Source organism: Sorex araneus, chromosome 5 (assembly GCF_027595985.1).
Source record: "Sorex araneus isolate mSorAra2 chromosome 5, mSorAra2.pri, whole genome shotgun sequence".
In the NCBI taxonomy this organism is placed as follows: Eukaryota; Metazoa; Chordata; class Mammalia; order Eulipotyphla; family Soricidae; genus Sorex; species Sorex araneus.
Genome location: NC_073306.1, coordinates 21,200,095 through 21,220,425, shown reverse-complemented (window position 1 = coordinate 21,220,425; position 20,331 = coordinate 21,200,095). Strand labels below are relative to the sequence as shown.

The window sequence follows — 20,331 nt, the reverse complement described above, 5'->3', positions numbered from 1 at the left end:
GCCCTCCCCCATCTGGGTCTCTCCTCAAGGCACGGAAGGTCCACCGGGGCCTGATGCCTGCTGAGCCGCCGCCCTCTCCCCGCCGAGCTACCTCGCAGGGGCCTCTCCCTACTTACCCTTTATTCGGGGGCGGGGTGTTGTCGAGGCCAAGGGCAGAGGGGCTGGCAGGGACCGCATCTTGGTCCCAGGAAGCCAAGGTCAGAGGCAGGGGGGGCCCTCACTCTGGCTGAGACGGTCCTGACGTGGCACAGCTTGGACGTGATGCTCTGGGTTTGGCTCTTAGCCGCCACACTGGGGGAGGACTCTGCACAGCACTCGGCAGGAGACCCGAGACATCACTGACCTCCTGTCTGCCCTTCAGGACTGTTGACGTTCTTGCCCGAGGATGGGCGTGGGCCCCCCCGCCGCCGTGCCGCAGAGACAGTACCCGAGTGAGGGTCGCTGCAGAGGGCCTGCGAGGGGAGCAGTTCGCAGGGGCTTCTTGATGGTGTCCCGCAGCGGGAGGGACGTGGGGGGGGTCTGACTCCACACTGCAGGGGCGCTGCATGGCCCTCACCCTTGGGGACGACGGGGCTTCCTGATCTCTGGACGCACAGCCTGGCATGGGGTCAGTCGGGGACGAGGAGGCCACAAGGCGGCCCCCCATGTTGCTTCCAGACTTCGCTCCTCATTCTGCCGGGAAGGTGCTCCCAAACAGTGCTCGGGGCGGCCGGGGGGCCTCTCCTGGTGATACTCGCCAAACCACGCCAGGTGGTTCAGTGCTTGGGCTGGTGGGCCCCGGCAGGCAGCGCGGGTTCGGCGGAGCCGCCCCTGGAGGGGCTGGGGAGTGTGCAGCCTCGGGGCCTGAACCAGCCAGGCCTGAACCCCAGCTCCCGGAACCATCTCCTGGGCCCAAGACTCTGCTCTTTCTCTCGAGAAACCAAGTCTCCCCCAGGGCCCGTTAGGACTCAGCTCCGGGAGGGCAGCTGTGCCCCGCCCCTGAGCCGCCAGCTGTGGCCTTTGGCCTGTGTCCCCCACTAGGCCTGCAGGGCCGACGCTTGGGGTCCCCGTGGAGGGTCACACTCCCCGCCCCCCCTCGGCCCTCCCCCTCACTGCAGTCACCCCACGTTACAGGGGGAAACCGGAAGCAGAGTGGGGTGTCCCCGGCGCCCACAGCCAGGGCTGAGATGGCTCTAAACTCGCGGGGGTCCCCAAACTCTCGAGGATATCACCCCCTTTTCAGGGGAGGAAACTCAGCACTCGAGCCCCTCCCCCCCAGAAATGTCCCTTCTCTAGGTGAGCTTACAGGAAGTGCCGACAGGAAGTGCCTTGGGGCACGGAGGCCACTCACCGCCACCCCCCCCCCCACGTGGCCCCAGGGCCCACTTTGGGAAGTGCTGCAGGGCCCAGCCGGGTGGGGCACCTATGCTCAAGGCAGTGCCGAGCTCTGAGGCTGAACCAGCTGAGGGAGCACTGGGGACAGAGCAGCCAGACTGACTGGCCACAGCACCGCCAGATGGAGGGTCTGCGGAACGGGGGACGGGGGGAAGGCAGCCCTGTCCCTCGCCCCGGGGGCACCGCAGGCCTCTGCCCCGGGCCTGTCAGCGGCCCTTGCACACCGAGACGCTCTCTGCGTGTGTGGGGACCGGGGGCCACGCCCAGCAGCGTTCCGGGGCTACTCCTGGCTCTGTGCTCAGGAGTGACCCCTGGCGCCGCGTGTGCTGCCAGAGACGGAAGCAGAGCCAGCGGCAAGCAGGGCAGGCCAGCACCTCGCCGGCGGACTGTCTCCAGCCCTGTCACGTGTTTATTACAGGGCGACATGTGTTTGAGCCACACCTGGTGGTGCCGCCCTCCGAGCCGTCCGCGTGCCGGGCCAGTGCCTGCTCCGGACCCTCCGGCCCGAGTGGGCTGGGAGATGCGTCACTGGCCCCAGCGCCTGCTCTGCTTGGGGGAGCCCCAGGCTCAATCCCGGGTGCCGCCCGGTTCCCTGCGCAGCCCTGGGCTAAGGCCCCAAACTGGAAACCTGAGTGTGAGCCCCCGGGACGGTTCCTGCCTCCCTGGGCACTGCGGCTGAGGCCTGGCTGTGTCTGCGCGGAAGCTGCTCGGAGCACGTGCTCCGTGCCCTGCGGGGCCTGTAACCCCCGAGCACCCATAAGCTGCATCATAGGCTTGTCCCTGGCCGTGTCCACTCTGGGTCCCCAGCGTCCCCTGCATCTGGGCGCGATGCCTGTGTGCCCGGGGCTTCCGTGACAAGTCAGCAAAGCTAACCCCAGCTTCAGAGACGCAGGGGGTTGTGCCACAGAAACTGCAATCTCCAGGAGCCGTCAGGAGCCCGTGTGCATCTGCCCCGGGCACCTCGGCTGCCGGGCCGTGCTGGATGCCCCCGCCCCCAACAGAGGGGGAGAGGCCGAGGCCGAGGCCAGTTTGTCAGCTGGGGGTTCTGGCCGCTCTATGGCCAGAGAGGGACCCTCTGGTCCTGGCCGGTGCCTGCCAGGTGGTGACAGGCAGGACATGGGTCTCGGTCAGCAGCAGATGAAGAGGAACACGGACACGTGTGCAGACAGGCGGGCAGCAGGTACCTGGCCGTCAGGGTGTTACTGAGTCCCTGAGGCGGCAGGCTACTGCCCCCCGGCGTCAGAGTGAGCTCACGGCGCACGCCCCACCTCTACCCCGCCCGGGGTTCTGACGCTTGGACAAGAATGTTGGGGGGGAGACTACATTTTTGAAAAATTTATTTTATATCCTTAGAAGCTAAGAACGCTGCCAATACATTAACCGAGTTTGGAACTGAGGACTCCCCCCTAGTCTTTGTCATCGACTTTTTTTCAGAACTTGATGAACGAGGTCGTGTCCACGAGAGGTAGCAGAAGGGCAGCTCCCGCTGACCACACCTCTCAGTGCTGGCGGGTGCTGGGGGGTGGGAGGGGCAGGAAGGGCAGTCGGGGTCCTGCGACTGGTCTGAGCTGCAGGTGACCATGCCAGGACTTCCTCGGAGTCGAGGCCTGGCAGATGGCCCTGCCAGGAAGGGCCCGTGGAGGGCGTCTCTCGAGGACACGCGGCCCCGAGCAGGTGCGCGGTTTCTACTTGCTCTGCAGACTGTTTAAAGAGATTCATAGAAACATCTTCACCCAAAAAATTGGCAGTAGAAACGACGGCTCTCACAAGGCCTGGGGTCGCGGTCCCTCGGCTGCCCGGGTCAGGACTCATCAGCAGGTTCGCAGGCCGTGGGCTGGGAATCCAGTGGTCACCGGCAGAGGGGAGAGGGGCTCGCCACAGCGGGGGCAGAAGCGCAGGCGTCAGACAGAGCTGCCGCGGGGGGGTCCGTTTCCATAGGAAATAGGGACTCCGGGCGGCCGTCTCACTCTCGCTCCCCGGTGGGGGCTCTGGCGCGAGAGGCCACCAGCGACGAGCTCCTGTGTCACACCCCACGCCCTCCTCCCGCGAGGCCTGGGGTGCGGAGGCACGGCGGGACAGGGGCTTGCATCTGTGCGTCCAAAACCAGCTCCAAGAATCAAATTCAGAACTGCAGGAATCAGCGCCGTGGGCACTGGCCCACAGCCTGGGGGACGCGGGGAGGGAGAGGAGTCGGGGTGTGGCAGGCGTCCGAGGACTCTGCACCGGGGAGTCGGGAGTCGGGGGGCGGGCGTGGGGCGTGCACAGTGGGGAGGTGGCGCTGTCTCGTGCCCGCACAAATCGCAAGAGCGACCAGAAAGGCACTGGGCGGCCGGCCGTGCCTCGGAGCCTGTCTGAAAGTGGCGGCTGGGGGGTCCTGAGGGCTCCCCCCAGCTCTGTGCACGGTGGGGGAAGTAAGGCCAAACACGCAGCTGAGGGGCACACAACTCGGGGAGCAACTCAGTCCAAAACCCACAAGACACGTGAGCGGTGCTGGCATGAGCCCACCCCCGCCCCGGGAGGCCTGTGCCGGACCTGAGGAGAGAGAACGGTGCTGTGTGCGGTGAACAGAAGGAAATGGACGGGGGGCTGGAGGGGGGAGGGTTCCACTGCTTTCTAGAACCTTCTGGGAAAGGGAATCTTGCCCCGACTCTTCAGTAGGATCTGGCAACTGTGGGAGAAACCCAGCCGGGGTTCCGTCTCTGTGGCAACCGCCAGAAACCCGCAGCCGTTGCCTCCCAAATCGTTGGACTTCGTGCGCGATGCGACGGGCCCACGGAACGGTTCCGAAGTGACATTCCGAGCACGAGCAAAGGATGGCAGATCAGCACGAGGCTTAAGACTACAGTTTATTCAGCATGTCTCCGAGCAGGAAAAAGATGATGCGATGGAGTCAGACTCAACAGAATTGTATCTTAAAGTGCTTTTTATTTTGCTGTTTTTAAAATTTGTTCCGGGAGCAACTTTGCCTCTGTAGGGGCTAAGGTCGAAGACCACGGTCTCTGCTCTGGGGGGGCACACACAGCGGCTCGTCGGACTTGGCTGAGTGGCTCTTTACAAACTCAATTATATCAGGGAAAAAAAACCCTTAAAAAAAAGAGCGGAGTCCTTCCCCACGGAGCCTGGCCACGCCCGTCCAGGTCCGAGCTCGAGCCGGGCCTCCCGCCTGGGCCAGCTGGGACTGTACAAAGAGGAGACGTATTAAATACAAAGGCCTGCATGGGCGAGACGCTCTGACTACTATTTTACAACGGGGAGGAGTCTGACCGTGAGCCTGTACGCCACCTGGAGTCGGAGAGTCCTAAGCAATGTTACAGAAAGATTAAAAATCCCCCCCACATATCGAAAGGCAGCTTGCTTTTTTTTTTTTCTTCTTTTTTTTTCTTTTTTAAAATATAAAACCAGAGGGATTTCTTTTGTAGCATCAGAAAGCAACAGCGTCACCCTTCCTCCTGGATGTCCATGACACAAGTCTGCCGCCAGCTTTCCTCCCTGGAGTCTCCACGAGAACGGGAATCCACGCCGGGACTGTGTCCCGGGCCAGCTCGGCGGCCCCGGCCGGGGTCCTGCTGTCCAGCGGGCCCCAAGGTGCGGAGCCCCACGCCCGGCCCTGCAAGCAACCCTCGAGGCCAGTCTCCAGAGTCCGGCAGGCTCGGAGAGCTCGGACTGCGGCCCACCCTACGGGGACTGGCTCGTTCCTAGGGATCCACGTCGTCCAGGTCACTCCTCAGCTCGCCGATCATCATGGGTGACTCGGAGCCCTGCGGGGAGGGAGAGGCACACTCAGGCCGGCCGGCCCACCCGCCGCGGCTGTGGACGCCCAGCAAGTCCTCATGATGGGGCTCGCCAAGAGCTACCTGCTCCCGTGATGGCTGGGTGGGGTCGGGTGGGGGTCCCTGGGCTCGTGTGCTGTGACTGGGGGCGCGGGCACCGCCCTCTGGCCGACAGTCTGGCGCGTGTCCCCCGTGCTGGGCAGAGCTGGGTGTGAGCGGGGCCCAGAGAGGAACAGGGCGGTCTCGGGGGGCTGAGCACAGCGCAGGGTGAGGCGGCAGGGCTGAGCCTCAACAGCCAAGAGAGAAGCAAGAGCAGAGGGGGGGTGCAGGAGATCAGAGCACTCCCGGCACTGGGACCCTGCGCCCACCCCACAGGCGGCAACGGCAGCGTTGACACCACACTGAGAGGGAGAAGGGTCCGAAGTGAGGCCAGGGAGGAGTGGGAGGAGGGGAGAGGGGAGACGGGAGCGAGGGGGGTGAGGGGCGGGCAGAAAGGCCGGGACTCAGACAACCCGGTGTGTGTGCATAAGCGGGCATGTGCATGTGAGCATGTCTGTGTGCGTGTGTGTGTGCGCGCACCAAAGGCCACCAGGGTGGGAGGATGGGGCAGCTGCTCAGGCCTGGGGGCCGGGCGAGCAGCCGGTGGCGACCGCAGGCACAGCAGGACCCGGGTGAGCAGGAGCACTCGGCCGGGGCCTCTTCATTTGAGGCGGGGCCGAGGTACCACGCGGCAGCTCCCCCGTGGCCGGGCCGGGTGCTGGCCGCACAGGGCAGGCGCGGGGCTCCGGGGAGGAAGGGCCTGCCCGCCGGGTGCTGGGGACCCCGCCCGGCCCCACCTGCTGCAGGTGCCGCTCCCCGTTCTCGTTGGCGGGGCTGCTCTCCGACCCGTTGCTGCTGCCCGACTGCTCCTTCTCGTTTAGCAGCGCCGTGGCGTAGGCCAGCGTGTCCTGCAGAGGCGCCACGCGGGGGAGGTGAGGGGCACGGCGGGAGGCCTGGGGGAGCCCGCCCTCCGCCGGGAAGACTCAGGCTTCCCCGGCCCCGTCTCGCTGTCTCCCTCCCGCCTGAGCCCCCTCTCGGACGCTGCGGTTCTGAAACACGCTCAGAACCTGCCCCCGGGCCCCCGGGCCCCGCCAGCGGCGACACACACCTGCGCGGAAATGGTCCTCTGGAAGGTCTTTCCGGTCGAGGTCTCGTTCGAGATGTTACTCTGGGGCGTCCAGTAATGTTCCGACATCTGGAAGGAAAGGCCACGCACGCCACCACGGAGGGCAGGGCCCCAAGGCCTCCCACGGGACTTCAGTGCTGCATCTCGGGAATCGCCTGGGCTTCCCTGACCTCCCACCCGGTAAGGACACAGGGACACTCTCTCACACCGCTTCCCCCGTAAATCCCAGTTTTTGGTTTATTTTTCAATGATCTAATCGCCCCCACCTTTTCGCCAGCAGGTAAGCACACGCATTAAGACACAATTTGTGTATGAAATAGGAATCTGATGGATTTAAAACATATCAAGTCCCCAAGGATTCGAAAGTGGATCTGCACGGTGAGTTTGGGAGTCCTTTCCCCGAGGGTCTGCGCAGGGAGCAATGCCCACGCCAGTCGGGAAAGCCCCGGGTTCAATACCTTCTTCTGCAGCCACTGGACGGCCCAGCTCCAGTGGTGGGAATTCTCCTTGAAGTACTCTTTAGCAGCAGGACACCTGCGTGGGAGGGAAGCTTGGCGACTTTCTGGACACTGAAAGCACTTTTATCTTGAGGAACAAGTGCTACTTTGATTCAAATTCGATTGCCTGAACAATGAACTTCTGTGTCCTTCAACAGGGAAAACACACATCTGAACTTCCAGGGACGGTGAGAAGTCTGGAGTGAACATTTCCCGTGTCTCACTCAGTTCTTGGATTCAAAGGTGGTTAATCGAAATAGGGCAAGAGCCTCACGGCAGGGGCCGGAGAGACAGTCCAGGAGGGCAAGGCTCCTGCCTGGCACGCAGCCACCTAGGGTTGGTCCTGGCCCTGCAGACAGACCCTCACAGAGGTGGGAGTAGCCCCGGGAAACTCCACCAGGCTGGGCACCAAATCTGCCCTGCCACCCCATCACAAAAAAATCGTGCATCTAATAAATGACCTCATGGTTTTGTGTTTCTGGGTGGCGGTGGGGGTCTGGGCCGCAGACCCTGCGGGATGCCAGGGATCGAGCCTGGGCTGGCCGCGGGTAAGGCCAATGCCCCGCACACGGTACCACTACTCTGGCCCCAACAATGACCTCTTGATACAATAAACTACTCTAATTTTTGGTGATTCACGCAAGAACAAAGGGGCTGGAGAGGAAGGGCAGGAGGTCAGCCGCTGGCCGTGCACATCAGCCCTATCCGGCCCCCGGCACCGCCAGCGAGCGCCCACGAGCCCTGCTGAGTGCCCCCGACACTCTGCGGAAGAACGGCCCGGCAGAAAACGGAAGTGTAGCCTCAGGGCCACCCACCCTCACTGTCCCTGTGGCACCTGGGTCCCTGACCAGAGAGCCGCACTGGGGGTTTCCACCGAGTCCAGCAGGGTGGGGAGGCTGGGGACGTGCACGCACGCGCCCCATGGCTCTGACGCGCCGGGCAGGGCCACCACAGGCAGATGCTGTGGGTGTCACCCGGAGCCCAGCGCAGGACGCGGACTCCTGGGGCAGAAGGACGCTCACGGCACACGCCTCCTCAGAAACACCTGCATGGCCACGGGTGACTTTGGACTGTGACCCTCAGGTCCAACAGCACCCCGGCTGTGCGCCGGGAGAATTCCTGGCTCAGTGCTCAGAGGGGCAAGCACAGTGTGTGGGGGTCTTACTGGGGTCTGCCACAGCAAGGCCGGCACCTCAACCTCTGTGCTCGCTCTCTGGCCCAGAGTGCTCCTCCCTAATTTGGTGCAGGGTCAGAGAGAGCAAACCCTGTGTCTGAGAACCAGGGGAACTCGGGGCCCAGTGCCAGGCCAGTGGTGGCGGGCAGCGCGCCCTCCCCCGCCCCGTCCAGAGGAAGTGTCTCGTGAGTGACACCGGCCTGTGCTGTCCCGCCCTGGCCAGGAGCCCTGGGCCTGGGTCCGACCCTTAGTGCAGCTCAGCGCACGGCCACCGCACCCGTCTCCTTCGGCCCAGACGCTGGTTGCAATCTTCAAAGGGGGCCGGAGGGATGGTTCAGTGGGGAGCCCGCAGTCGACCTGGGTTCGATCCCTGGCACCCCATGTGGGCCCCTCAGCACCGCCAGGAGTGTGATCCCGGGTGCAGAGCTGGACGTCCTGAGCACCACTCGGTGTGGCCCAGAGGCCAAAACCGGAAGAGGCACAGAGTCCCTGAGGACCACAGTGATACGTGCTGTGCGGCAGGGGTAACAGCACCGCAGACCAGGTCTCAGAGGCAAAGGCCTGAGCACGGCCGAGTCCCCAGCAGTGACAGGCTGTGAGTGACCTGAATCTGTCTCCCGAGAGGGCTTTGCAGACGGGACCCAGAGCCTCCCAGCGCGGTGGGCTGGTGCCCCTAAGGCGCGGGAAGGTGCGTGTACTCCTGGCTAAGGGCTCCCATCCCCTCTACCCCACCCCCCTGCTCAGCTGCCTCAGCCTTTCCCTCCAGGCTCTTTGCTGCTTTCGCTTTTTGGTTTGGGGCCACGCCCAGCGGTGCTCAGGGGGCTATTCCCAGCGTGGTGCTCAGAGCTGCTCCTGGCAGCTGCTCCAGGGCCTGAACCTGGGCCTCCTGCACGCAAGCCCCGTACCCAGCCCTCGAGCCACCTCTAGCTCTGACCCACGCCTCTCCCCACAGCCCTGCTGGCGTCTCTCAGGGCCACGCCAACAGGCTTCTGCGTCAACCAAGCACCCTGGCCCCAAGTCAGCTCTGGCGGCTGAAACAAGACAGATCTCCTGGTCCTGTCCAACGCGGAATGAAAACACTATTTTATCCTTGTTTCTTTTTTTCATCAATACTTACTCTTTTTTCTTTTTGGGTCACACCTGGCGATGCACAGGGGTTACTCCTGGCTCTGCACTCAGGAATCACTCCTGGCAGTGCTCGGGGGACCATATGGGATGCTGGGACTCGAACCCAGGTTGGTCACATGCAAGGCAAACACCCCACCCGTTGTGCTATCGCTCCAGCCCCTCACCAATACTTACTTTTGAGCAAGAGTTACAAGAAATTTGACGCACTGGTAGCAGCGGCTGCTGTCCACGTGATTGCTGTGATGCATGAGCGCTGCGGAGGGAAGAGGCCACGTTACAGGGCTGGCCGCACTCGTCGGACGGGGCTCCCACGGCCAGTGCTCTCATGTGCTTGGTGCTTGCTCTGGCGCTCTCGCGATCTCTCTCTCTCTCTCTCTCTCTCTACCCCCCCCCTCTCCAGACCCCAACATTTCCATCTTTTTATTACTTTCACTTTGCACCATTACTAACAAGTACGAAACCAGGCAGGAATGGCTCTTTGGGAAGGGAAATTTACAAAGTAGCTAACAACGGAACCAAAGCACGAAAGTGCGGACTGTAAAGGGTAAAAAGTGTTTCTTTAAATCAGGTCCGGGACATGTCTGTGGCAGCGAGCAGTCACAGACCCCCGCAACTTCCCCGGGGCAGCGAAGGCTCCGGGTCTTACTGGGTACGCGGGAAGGAGCCCCTCGGCCTGGCGCGGCTCTGTGGCGCCCCCCTGCTCCCCCCTGGCCCGCCACGCCTGCTTACCTAACAACCCGTTTTCGGTCTCAAACACGAATTTCACTCGCTCGACTTGAATGGGGTCTTCAATGACCTGCGAGAGGAAGGACGAGAGGAAGGACGTAAAATGAAAGACAAACCAAAGCCCAAACCCGAGGTCATACCCACAGGCACCGGTAAAAAGGACCACACCCGAAAGGTAAGTCCGTCCTGCCCAAGGAAGCACAGACCAATCACGACTGCACTGTCGCCTGGGTTGGAAACCTGACACGGTCCTGCCCGAGCTGCCGCGCCCGAGCTGCCGCGCCGACTCAGGCTTAGCCGCCACTCCGCCTGGGCACGCGCAGGCCGGGCGCTCGTCCGGGGAGGGGAGGGGAGAGCCGGCCCGGGACGCTGCAGCCCGCTCCGCTAGGCTCCCGGTCCCGAGGAAGCTGTTCTCTACTGGTTAAACGTCCTCCAACCTCCTCGCCCGCTTTTTGTGCCTCCCAAGTCAGGGCGCATGCTACGGCCCTTTAATCCTGCTTTTCTGGCTCTTCGGTATTCCTGAGATCACAGAGCCGGCCTGGGGCTTCTCCTTCTTGCATGGGTTCGAACCAGCAGCTGGGCTCTGCTCGGAAGGCTCGTGCCCTCTCTGCAGGGGGTGCCCGTCACTGCTGGGTGCTCTGCCGGCTGCCTGCGCTGGGGACACGCTCTCACTGGGCACGGCTTCCCGGGAGTGTCGCTGTGGCACACTTCCCCGTTGGCGAGGCACAAGGGAGTGACTGACACGGTGGGACCCAAGGGGGCCACGGAAGGCTGCGCTGCTCACGGCACAGGCGAAAGCCAAGGGGCGCCAGGCGTTTCCGACTCACCAAGATCTCATGGAGCAGCTGGAACGTATTCTTCAACTCATGGGGAGGCGCAGTTTCTAGTTGGTTCTGAGACGAGTTTTGAAAGAGGGAAAAAAAAATCCTAGTGATCCTTCAGCTGGCAGCACGTGGGAGAGACGGCGTCACGCTGGGCCCAGCCCCCACCCTGGGGCGCCTCCCCAGAAGGCGGGGAGGGCGAGCTCAAAGGCCCTCCACAGACCCTTGGTCCTATTCTTATTCCATTCCCGGACAGCCCACTGCTCCCAGAGGGTCCCGGCTTGCCGAGGATGCTCGGAAGGAACCAGGCTGTGAGCGGGTGGAGCTCGAGGCGAAGGAGGCCGGGCTCCCGGACACGGGCGTGGCGGCTGGGCACGGGGGTGGGGGGGCGCTCGGGGGGCAGTGCCTCCCGAGCCAACGGCACCGTGCGAGGACCAAGACCGGAGGGGGACGGGAAGGAGATCGCCTCTGGCAGGAAGGCCGAGGGCAGCCTCAGTGTTTCTTACTGAGCCCCACGGCCTGTGTGAACACGCGCCCTGCCACAGGCCACCGTGCAGGCGACACTCGGGGCTGGCTCGGAGAGCCAAGGGCAGCGTGTCAGCTCGCAGGCCACCAACTGACGGCGGAGGCCGAGGCCTCAACTCACAAAGCACGAGCCTGTCCCATGTTCTGACGAGGGGAGCCACGAGGGCTGCTGGGAAAGGCAGCGTGCCAAGGAGGCCAGGGCGGGAGCAGCGAGGCTGGGCCCACCTCAATGGCATGCAGCCCCATGAACCCACCGGGCCCCCTCGAGGGAGCGCAGCCCGCGCAGCCCCGCGCCCTACCTTGATGAAGTGCAGCACGGTGAAGGAGAAGAGCTCGTTGCAGAAGCAGCTGTACACCACCATCTCCATGAGGGCCAGCAGCGAGCCTGGCAGCTCGCGCAGAGCGAACATGACCTGGGCAGGGACGACGGGGCACACGCTGGCGTCACCGCGGCAGGAGAGGGCCCGGCTCCGACCGCAGGTCACTCCGGTCTCGGGCGTCTCCCGAAGCAGGCGCTGCTTCCCCCGCCCCGCCCCCAGCCCCGGGACCCTGGAATGACGCAGGGTGTGTGTGTGCGGGGGTGCACGGGACCAGCCTCGGTGCCCTCTGGGGGTGCCTTCCGCTCCTTGGCGTAAAGAACAGTCGGGTCCTAGAGGGCTGCGGGGTGAGTCCTGCTCTGGAAAGGAGGCAGCTGGCCAGCGGGGCCGGAACTCAGGCCTCTGCCTAAGGCCTGGCACCGCCTGCAGCGAGTTTCCCCCCTGCAGAGGCGGGAGGTTCCAGCTGCGTGTCAGTCTGACAAGCTGTCAGCTCCAGCATATTCTCAGAGTGACTGTCTCAGCCCCGCAACGAAAATCCCCACCTACAAGTATTTTTTTTTTTTAAGGAAATGGAGTTTTTAGTTAAAAAGAAAAGAGTAAGAGATACAGCACAACCGATGTAATAAAAACCCAGGAAGCTGCAGCGCTCACCAGGGCTGGGGAGAGCAGAAGAGGGCCGAGCTCGGCGTCACGCGGGCTGCAGGCACCCTGGGGTGAGCCCCTGAGTACAGCAGCGGGCGGCAGCCCAATAAAGGCACGCTGAGGAAGGGTGGGGCTGGGGCTGTGAGGGGACCCCCACGAGGGACCCAGAACCAAAGCCCCCTCGGTCGACAACAGACCGAGCAGCCAGCGAGCTGGGCCGGGCGGGACCTGGAGACCCAGCCCTTGGTCACAGACGGATGGAACCCCGGTCTCGCCCACTGACTCTAACACGCACACAGGAGAAACGGGAAGGAATCGTTTCCTCTTTTACCAACACCGTCCTGCATCGAGTGACATGAAAACACCCTTCACCGCAGCCCTGCCCCCAGCAGCAAGCAAGCCCGCCCTGGGGGAGGGGGCGTCCACGTACCTCTAGCAGGTAGGGCTTCCCCTCGGACAGGAACAGCAGCGCCTCCACCTCCTCGTGGAGGGGCAGCAGCGGGCTCGAGGGGGCGATGCTGATGGGTGGCCGTTGCTTGAAGATGCCAGGAGCTTCGGGAGAGTGGGAAGTACAGCCACTTACCAGATGCTCCTTCCAGAAGCATCTCCGCACGCTCGGGGGTGCCTCAGGAGCCCTCGTGCTTCTGCGCTCTCCTGCCCTTCTCGCAGGGCCGCGGGTGGCCAGACGGGACCGGGGTCAGCTCCTTCCAGTGCCCGAGCTGTGGCCGCGAGTGCCGGAATCCCCAGGCGCCCAGTGTTCTCTGCCCAGACCACCTTTCAGGAGGTGAGACTACGGACGGCGTACAGTCGTGGCCACAGGGGCCCTGAAGGAAAGGTCCCGCCACAGCCTGCCCGCTTGGAGGGCAGCGGGAACGCAGGGCCCGCCCGGCTGTGGCGCGGTGGAGCTGAGGGGGCAAAGCCCCCCACGCCGAGCCTGTTGGCTCCTGGCTCCCCTGAAACGCCGCAGTCAGAAGCAACGCGGGGGTTTTTCTAGACCCTGTTTCCAGCCTGCCAGCCCAAGGCTGCGAGGGGAAGAGGGCACGAGCCTCACAGGGACGCGGGCGCCCAGGCTGGGCAGAGCTGGGACCCCAGGCAGCAAGGCCGAGTGCTGTCGTGAGAAGGCCGGGCGCCTTGTGGCCGGCTCTGCCGTGCCGACACTGTCCCCAGGGGGGCGGCCGTGGCAGGAACAGTGCGGGAGCCTGAGGTACAGGTCCTGGCACTGAGCCACGTGCCACATGCCATGTTAGGACGATGCCCAACAGTCACGCAGAGTCCCGGGACATGCTCCACACCTGGACTCCCTTCACAGTGACACACGCTTTTACCGCCCCGGTCCCTCCTCCTCCTCCTCCTCAGGCCTATAGGTCGGTTCTGAGAGTCCCCACTTCGTCGGCGACAGGGGCAGGGGCATCGTCAGGAGGACAGAGTGGCTGGGTCACGTTCATGGGGTGAGGACTCAGGCCGCAGGGCTACTTGCCCCCCAGTTCTGGCACTGGCGGAGCGCCGAGTGTCTTTAACCCTGGTGTGTTCTCCCACATGCCCCTAGACCCCCACTGCGCCGTGGCCACCTTCTCCTGTGACAGGCCGGCCAAACAGAAGCTGAACATATTACAAACATAGAGGTTTACATAATCAACGCCATGTACTTTTTGGATGGAGCAATTCAGTGCCTAGACCGTCTTCAGGGCTTGGTGTCTATTCTGGTTTCCGGCCTCATAATGACATCTAAACCCAACTTTTAGTAGCACGTGTGTCACTGCGGAAGGTCCCGTCTGCTCACACACGCCCACGCTGGAGGAGTGCCTGTGGGAAGTGTGTCCGTGCGCTTCTTCCGTCTGAGACCTGCCTGTCATCAAGCAGACTGTCCCCAGTGTGCAAATCCCTTTGTCGCCTGGAGTAAAGATCTCTTAGGGTGGACCCTGGCATTGTTGTCTGAGTGTGCATGCTCACAGAAACACCCAGCACCTGCTCTGCAGTGGAAAGCTCGCTCCCTGCTGCCCAGCCACGCCTCTGGGACTTCGGATTCGTTCTCTGTACTTAGGAAGTGTGGTGTGTGTGTGTGTGTGTGTGTGCGTGTGTGTGTGTGTGTGCGTGTGTGTGTGTGCATGTGTGTGTATGTGTGCATGCGTGCCTGACGCCACTCATGTGAGATCAGATGCTACTGTGTGTGTGTGTGTGTGCATGCATGTGAGCCTGACGCCACTCACGTGAGATCAGATGCTACTCTGTGTGTGTGCATGCGTGTGTGCCTGATGCCACTCATGTGAGATCAGATACTACTGTGTGTGTGTGTGCATGTGTGTGTGCCTGACGCCACTCATGTGAGATCAGATACTACTCTGTGTGTGTGTGCATGCATGTGTGCCTGACACCACTCACGTGAGATCAGATGCTACTGTGTGTGTGTGTGTGTGTGCATGTGCATATGTGCCTGATGCCACTCACGTGAGATCAGAATCTACTGTGTGTGTGCACATGCATGTGTGCCTGATGCCACTCACGTGAGATCAGATGCTACTCTGTGTGTGTGCGCGCGTGCATGTGTGCCTGATGCCACTCACGTGAGATCAGATGCTACTCTGTGTGTGTGTGCGCGTGCATGTGTGCCTGATGCCACTCACGTGCGTGAGCTCAGATGCTACCTGTCTTTCTCTTGACTTACTTCACTCAGTAAAATGTCTCGACGTACAGAACCACAGGGATTGCACAATTCCATCATCCGCCAGCAGGTATCTGAGTGGCTTCCCTGCCTTGGCTAAGCAATGTTGCGGTGAACGCGGCTGCCCCCCAGAGCTCTGTGTGCTGGTGTCTGATGAAAGCCCCCGTGAGCTGCTGATCAGACAACCATCCTGGATTCCAGACCCTGAGGAGACCCCGTTTCCCACGCGGCCCCCCACGCAGAGTGAGCGACGGCGCCCGGGCTCTGGGCTCCCGACACACGCATCCCAAAGGCAGACACACTCCCAGTGCTCCTCCACCGCGGGAACAGGCGGACGGGACCCCGGCCCCTCCCCCTGCCCTCATGGGCTTACCGACGTTGCGCTGGGAGGAGACGTCCGAGAGCAGGACGAGCAGCGCCACGGTGTTGTGGAGATTCCCGAACTCTCGCGCCTGCGCCGAGCTCCAGCGTCGGATCTGCGGTCGGGGGGAAGGGAGGGGCGCGGGTGACTCTGGTGACGACGGGCAGAGGGAGGGGAGGACGTGCTGGACGGGGAGCACGGACTGGGCTGCGTCTAAACCAGCCTGCTGAGACGCCCCGCCAGGGAACTGCCCTGCCCCGGTCAACAGGGAGAAGCGCTCGGTGCGGGGCTGGCCCTGGGGCCGCCCACCGGGCTGTGTGTCCGCGGCAGGTCAGTTCCTCGCTGTGACCCTGCTGACCGTTCTGGCTAACGGCAGAGACAACGCTGCTGGTGCTGCGGACCAAGTGAGGCCTGATCCTCGGTGGCGTGTGGCTACGTGCTCCCGAAGTGCAAAGTGACACTCACCGTAGGGAAGAACAAAACTGGGACCTGTCCTGGGGCTACCGGGGTCACCCTGGGGTGCTCAGGAGTCTCCTCCTGGCAGCTGCTGGCCAGCCAGACCGGCAGGTCGGTGTGAAGGCCTTGCTGGGCCCTTCAACACCAGACACGCCAGGAGGCCTGACTGCCCGACGCCTGGGTGGGCAGCCACAGCACCGCACGGACTCCTGGCCCCCAGCCCTGACTGGAATCAGTCCACTGGCCGGCAGCAGCCACTGAGCCCCTGTGGGGGAAGAGCCGGGAGTGGAGGCCGGGACTCTGAGAGCCCGCAGGGCAGAGACTGAGTGGCCCTCAGGCCCGGGGAGGCTGCAGGGAGCCTCGCAGAGTGGGTGAGACTTCCCCTGCCGACAACAGGCAACGGGCCAGCGGGGGAGCTAGAGTCCTGCACTCTGCCTGGGGGCGCCGAAGCTCCCTCAGACAGTGGGGCGAGCCCCGGACTCGACCATCGGTGCTGGCACGCGACAGGCACACCCTGGGTGGTCCCAGCACCAAGGCGGGGCACACACCCTGCCCTTTAGATCTGTCAGGCGAGAGCAGCACAGTGGAGGGGGAACACGCACCTGGGGACTTCAAACCAGTCGCTGCTGGACAGCAGGGGGGGACTGGCTTGCCACATAAGAGGGGGAGGGGGCGCTGGCCTTGCACGCGGCTGGCCTGGGCTCGACCCTGGCGTCCTCGCTGGCATCTGAGCACTGCGGGATCAAGTAGTGATCCCTGGGTGCAGAGCCACCAGTAAGCCCTGAGTGTGGCCCCCAAACCCCAAACCGAAAGACACCCCAGGGGCCGAGGGCAGGCTCTGCACGCAGGAGGCCAGCTCCTGTCCCACACCGCAGGGCTGGCTCAGCACGGCTGGGAGCAGCCCCCGAGCCCCGCTGGGTGTGGGCCCTGCCACGGCCTCAGAGTGCTGCTCCTTTCCTTTCTCCTGTGCACAGCCTCGTGTCGGGCTCCGGCTTTGCTCCCGGCATCCTGCGAGCAGCTGCCTCCACTCACACCGCCTCGCGCTCAGCCCCAGAGAGCAAGGGGGGCGGGAAGAGTCAGTGACCCGAGTGCCCCCGTGGGCACTGACCTCTCCTCTCGTGCCGCTGGGCCCTGCAGTGACCGGGGCCTGGTTAGTCATCTGCACGGGTTATTACTAAATCCCGCGAGGAGGCTGTGAGGCTCGAGCAACAAAGCGTTTTCCAGCCAACAGAGCTTCACGCCTGGAACACGCAGGTGACGGGGCTCAGAGAGCTGCGGGCGGGAAGCCGGGGTCTGGTCCTTGGCACCGCGAGGTCCCCCAATACGGCCAGGAGCAGCCACTGAATCCCACGGGGTGTGCCCCAGGCGCAAACAACCCCCCGCCAAGCACCGGCAGGGCGAGCGTACCTGGTTGTTCTGCCGCGTGGGGCCCAGCAGGAAGCTGATCATGTGTCGCAGGGCCGAGTGCCTCAGCAGCAGGTCCCCCGCCCGGATCCCTTGCTGCCACAAACAGGGAGAGAGGCTCGTCACACCCCTGCCCGCACGGGCATTTTAAGCAGCTAAGCGAGAACACACGCGGTCACGCACAGGGAGAGAAGATCCAAGCTCCAAAGACTCACACTGCTCACGGCAGTGGCCGACAGCACGGCCTGTACGGTGAGGAAACGCCCGTCCACCCCGAGCCGGGACCCTCAGGAGTACATAACACACAGCTAAGACTCTTTGTGGGAGAAGCGTGAGAACCCTGAGGCCCAGCTGAATCCCCCCGCCCTCCCAAACCTGTGGGTCTGGACCATGCCCAAGAGACAGCGCAGCCGGAAGTGTGCTGGCTCCCTGGGGGTCCCCCAAGCCCAGCCGGGAGGGACCGTGGGCACAGAGCTGGGAGGAAGCCCTGTTTTGGAGTGGGGCCCCAAAACAAAACACTTTCTCTGGACTATTAACCTGTGGTATTAGAAAACTACGAGAAAAGGAAATTTACCTTTTGTACAAAAGTGTTGAACAGGGAAAAGTACTGAGCACAGTTTTTACAATTTTCTGGAACATCTTTGTCCAACAGAGCAAGCAGTACCTCCAGCAACTGGTGAAGGCTTTTCAGCTGGAGTGAAGAGAGAGGAAATTACATCAGGAAGAAAGAACCAGAAATGGACATTGGTGACAGGGTCACTGGAAGTACAGCACCACAGGAACGAAAGGAAACTCTCTGATACAGCCCAGTCTCTGACTCGGATGAATCTAGGCTTTGGGGAGCAAAAAGGGGTCGTCAGTCTGTCCTCAGGACGCTGCGTAAACGTCTGGCTTCCTCGCGTCTGGAGGCAAGGGCAGGGCTGCGGCCCACGGGCCCATCTTCTCCAGGGTCCGGCGCTCTCTGCCCCGGAATGGGCGGCGTGGGGTCCGAGGCGCCACGTCCTGCAGCCCGCCCTCCACGTGGCTACTTCTTCACAGAGTCACAGATGCAAAGAACGGGCGCACAGACACAGGCAGAGGGGCTGCGGCCAAGCCATGAGCGGAGGGAGCGACAGCCTGACAGGACACGCAATACCGACCCGACTGGGCACTTACTTGGAAGCCCGCTGGCGCCTCATGGAAAGCTTTGAGAAACATTTTATTTGTTTAGAAGCCATTTTGGTTAGCACATTGCTTCTGCTTCCCTCCCGCCCGGCTGCCTGTGGACAAGGCCCTAGAGCCTCATGAGTCGCCCGGCGGAAGCCCAGGCTCACTCTCTGGTCAGCGCGTTTCCTCAGAAGAAGAAGGTGTTCTCAGACTTCTGAGGCCATCCCCATCCATCCTGGCACACCCAGGATGAACCAAGTCAAAAACTGCGCATTTTTCTAGCACGTCATCTCCAAAGTACTTTAAAGAGTGGGCGGCAAGAGGCGTCATTTCCGTGATGAGAGGAAAACGGACGTGAACCCCATGGGGCGGACTCATGGAGGCACATGGCTTCACACTATGTTCTCCGCCACTCCCTTCCCGTACCAGCGGGAGATGGTGTGTGTGTGTGTGTGTGGGGGGGGCGGACCCCTACCAGAGGGAGGCTAGCCTAGCGCTGGTTTTTGTTTGTTTGTTTGTTTTTTCTTTTTGGGTCACACCCGGCGATGCACAGGGGTTCCTCCTGGCTCTGCACTCAGGAATTACTCCTGACGGTGCTCAGGGGACCATATGGGATGCTGGGAATCGAACCCAGGTCGCTGCGTGCAAGGCAAACGCCCTCCCCTCTGTGCTACCACTCCGGCTTCGCCCTGTTTCTTTTGTTGGGAGAGACCAGGTCCTGAAGGGGAATCTTGGGAACTTCCATACTGGGGGCAGTTCCCGCTCATCTGTACAGTATCTTCTGCACACAGGCAGGGTCTTGCTCGGAAAACGATGCTACCGTTTAAGTGGATGAGAAACCACTGCCTGAGAGTCAGTCTCAGCTTGCCTGCGACTCTTGAGAGCCGAGACCGCTTTCTTCAAGGTCCTTCCTAAAGGGCACACGGGCGCCCCTCGTTCGTTCGGGAGAGTCCTGGTCTCCCAGTGCCCCCTGGGTCAGGCAAGGTGGAAGGAGCCATGGGCCCGGGCGCTTCCCCGGGATCAGCGTCCTCCTGAAAGCACGTGCTCGCGGGGGCAGGGCCCACCAACACCCACACCTGAAGCGGCAGTCCCGAGGACCTGCATGTTCCCCGCTGAGACACACTGCCTCCAGCCGACGTTTACAAGGCGCCAATCTGCTCTAAAGGTGATATTTTTCAAAGTTTTCCATGTAGTGCCAGCTGTCTGAAACAGCAAATGTGGGGAGGAGCAGCTGTATTGCTGGGACTTAGTAACAAGACTGAAGAATCAGACTCAGAGCCTACGTCACTTATTTCCTAAGACTTAAAAATCTTTGGGGACTGGTGATATTAAATGCCGTGGGTTAGCACCCGAGGGACGGTGAACTGGAAATCGGACTGTGGAAAGTTAATGCGAGGAAGAGGGAATCCAGAAGAGGAATGAAGATCGGGGAGGGGGGAGGGGGAGGAAGACCCAGGAAAGACCTGCTTTGCTGGCACCCAGGAAGGCAGGGCAGTGCCCGGCGGGGCTGCCGCTGCAGGTCTGGGTGCAGGTGGCCCTGCCCGTGAGCTGGGTGTGGGCGCAGGGCCCGAGGCCTGCAGGGAGCCTCGGTACAGAGGACGCTCGAGGGAGGGCTCTGGGGAGAACACGGGCCTCGCCTACCCTAACACCGGGCGGGAAGGTCGGGACGCCCACCCTGGCACGGAGATGCACGTCAGCTCACAAAAGGTGCGTTTTACGTCGCTAAAGTACCAGTCTCTAATCCTAGACTCATGCAGTTTAAAACACGGTTAACAACAGGAGGTCGGGGAAAGCACAGCGCGGCCACGAGACCGACCTTCTCCTGATAGAACAAGGCACTGTCGAGGGTCTTCTCCAGGATGGTCGCCACGGCCACGCGGACCTCCCGCACGTTGCACTCCAGCAGGAAAATCCTACCACGAGGAGATGAGGTGTCAGAGGGGGACCCCGGGAACCCAGCCGCCCCGCCCCGTGAATGCTCCTTAGTAGCTTCCCTGCCCCTGACCCCCCCCACCCCGCCTGCGAGTGCCTCATTCCCCAGGGAGGGTGGGGGAGAGGCGGGTGGGCACTCAGGGGTGCCCACGGGGAGTCCATGCGTTTGGCGATGGTGCTTTGGGGGCCGGAGGGCAATGGCAGGTGACACAGGAGAGAGGACGTGGTCGCTGG

General features: G+C 62.7%; 1 protein-coding gene across 3 annotated transcripts in view; it reads right to left on the bottom strand.

Moving 5' to 3' along the window:
• Nucleotides 1-2,694: 2,694 nt before the first annotated feature.
• USP24 (ubiquitin specific peptidase 24) overlaps nt 2,695-20,331 on the bottom strand; it is a 132,965-nt gene continuing 115,328 nt past the window's right edge. For 2 of the 3 annotated variants that reach the window (XM_055140933.1, XM_055140934.1), the window contains exons 56-68: nt 19,982-20,078; nt 17,594-17,710; nt 17,023-17,115; nt 15,172-15,274; nt 12,570-12,691; nt 11,480-11,593; nt 10,662-10,727; nt 9,838-9,904; nt 9,283-9,361; nt 6,768-6,843; nt 6,292-6,378; nt 5,981-6,091; nt 2,695-5,132 (exon numbers count right to left, since the gene is read on the bottom strand). In XM_055140933.1, coding sequence (XP_054996908.1) covers nt 5,070-5,132; nt 5,981-6,091; nt 6,292-6,378; nt 6,768-6,843; nt 9,283-9,361; nt 9,838-9,904; nt 10,662-10,727; nt 11,480-11,593; nt 12,570-12,691; nt 15,172-15,274; nt 17,023-17,115; nt 17,594-17,710; nt 19,982-20,078 — 1,195 coding nt within the window. In that variant the 3' untranslated portion in view covers nt 2,695-5,069. Of the gene's footprint in view, nt 5,133-5,980; nt 6,092-6,291; nt 6,379-6,767; nt 6,844-9,282; nt 9,362-9,837; nt 9,905-10,661; nt 10,728-11,479; nt 11,594-12,569; nt 12,692-15,171; nt 15,275-17,022; nt 17,116-17,593; nt 17,711-17,736; nt 18,204-19,981; nt 20,079-20,331 lie in introns of those variants that run through there. The other variant, XM_055140935.1, reaches the window with a different exon arrangement.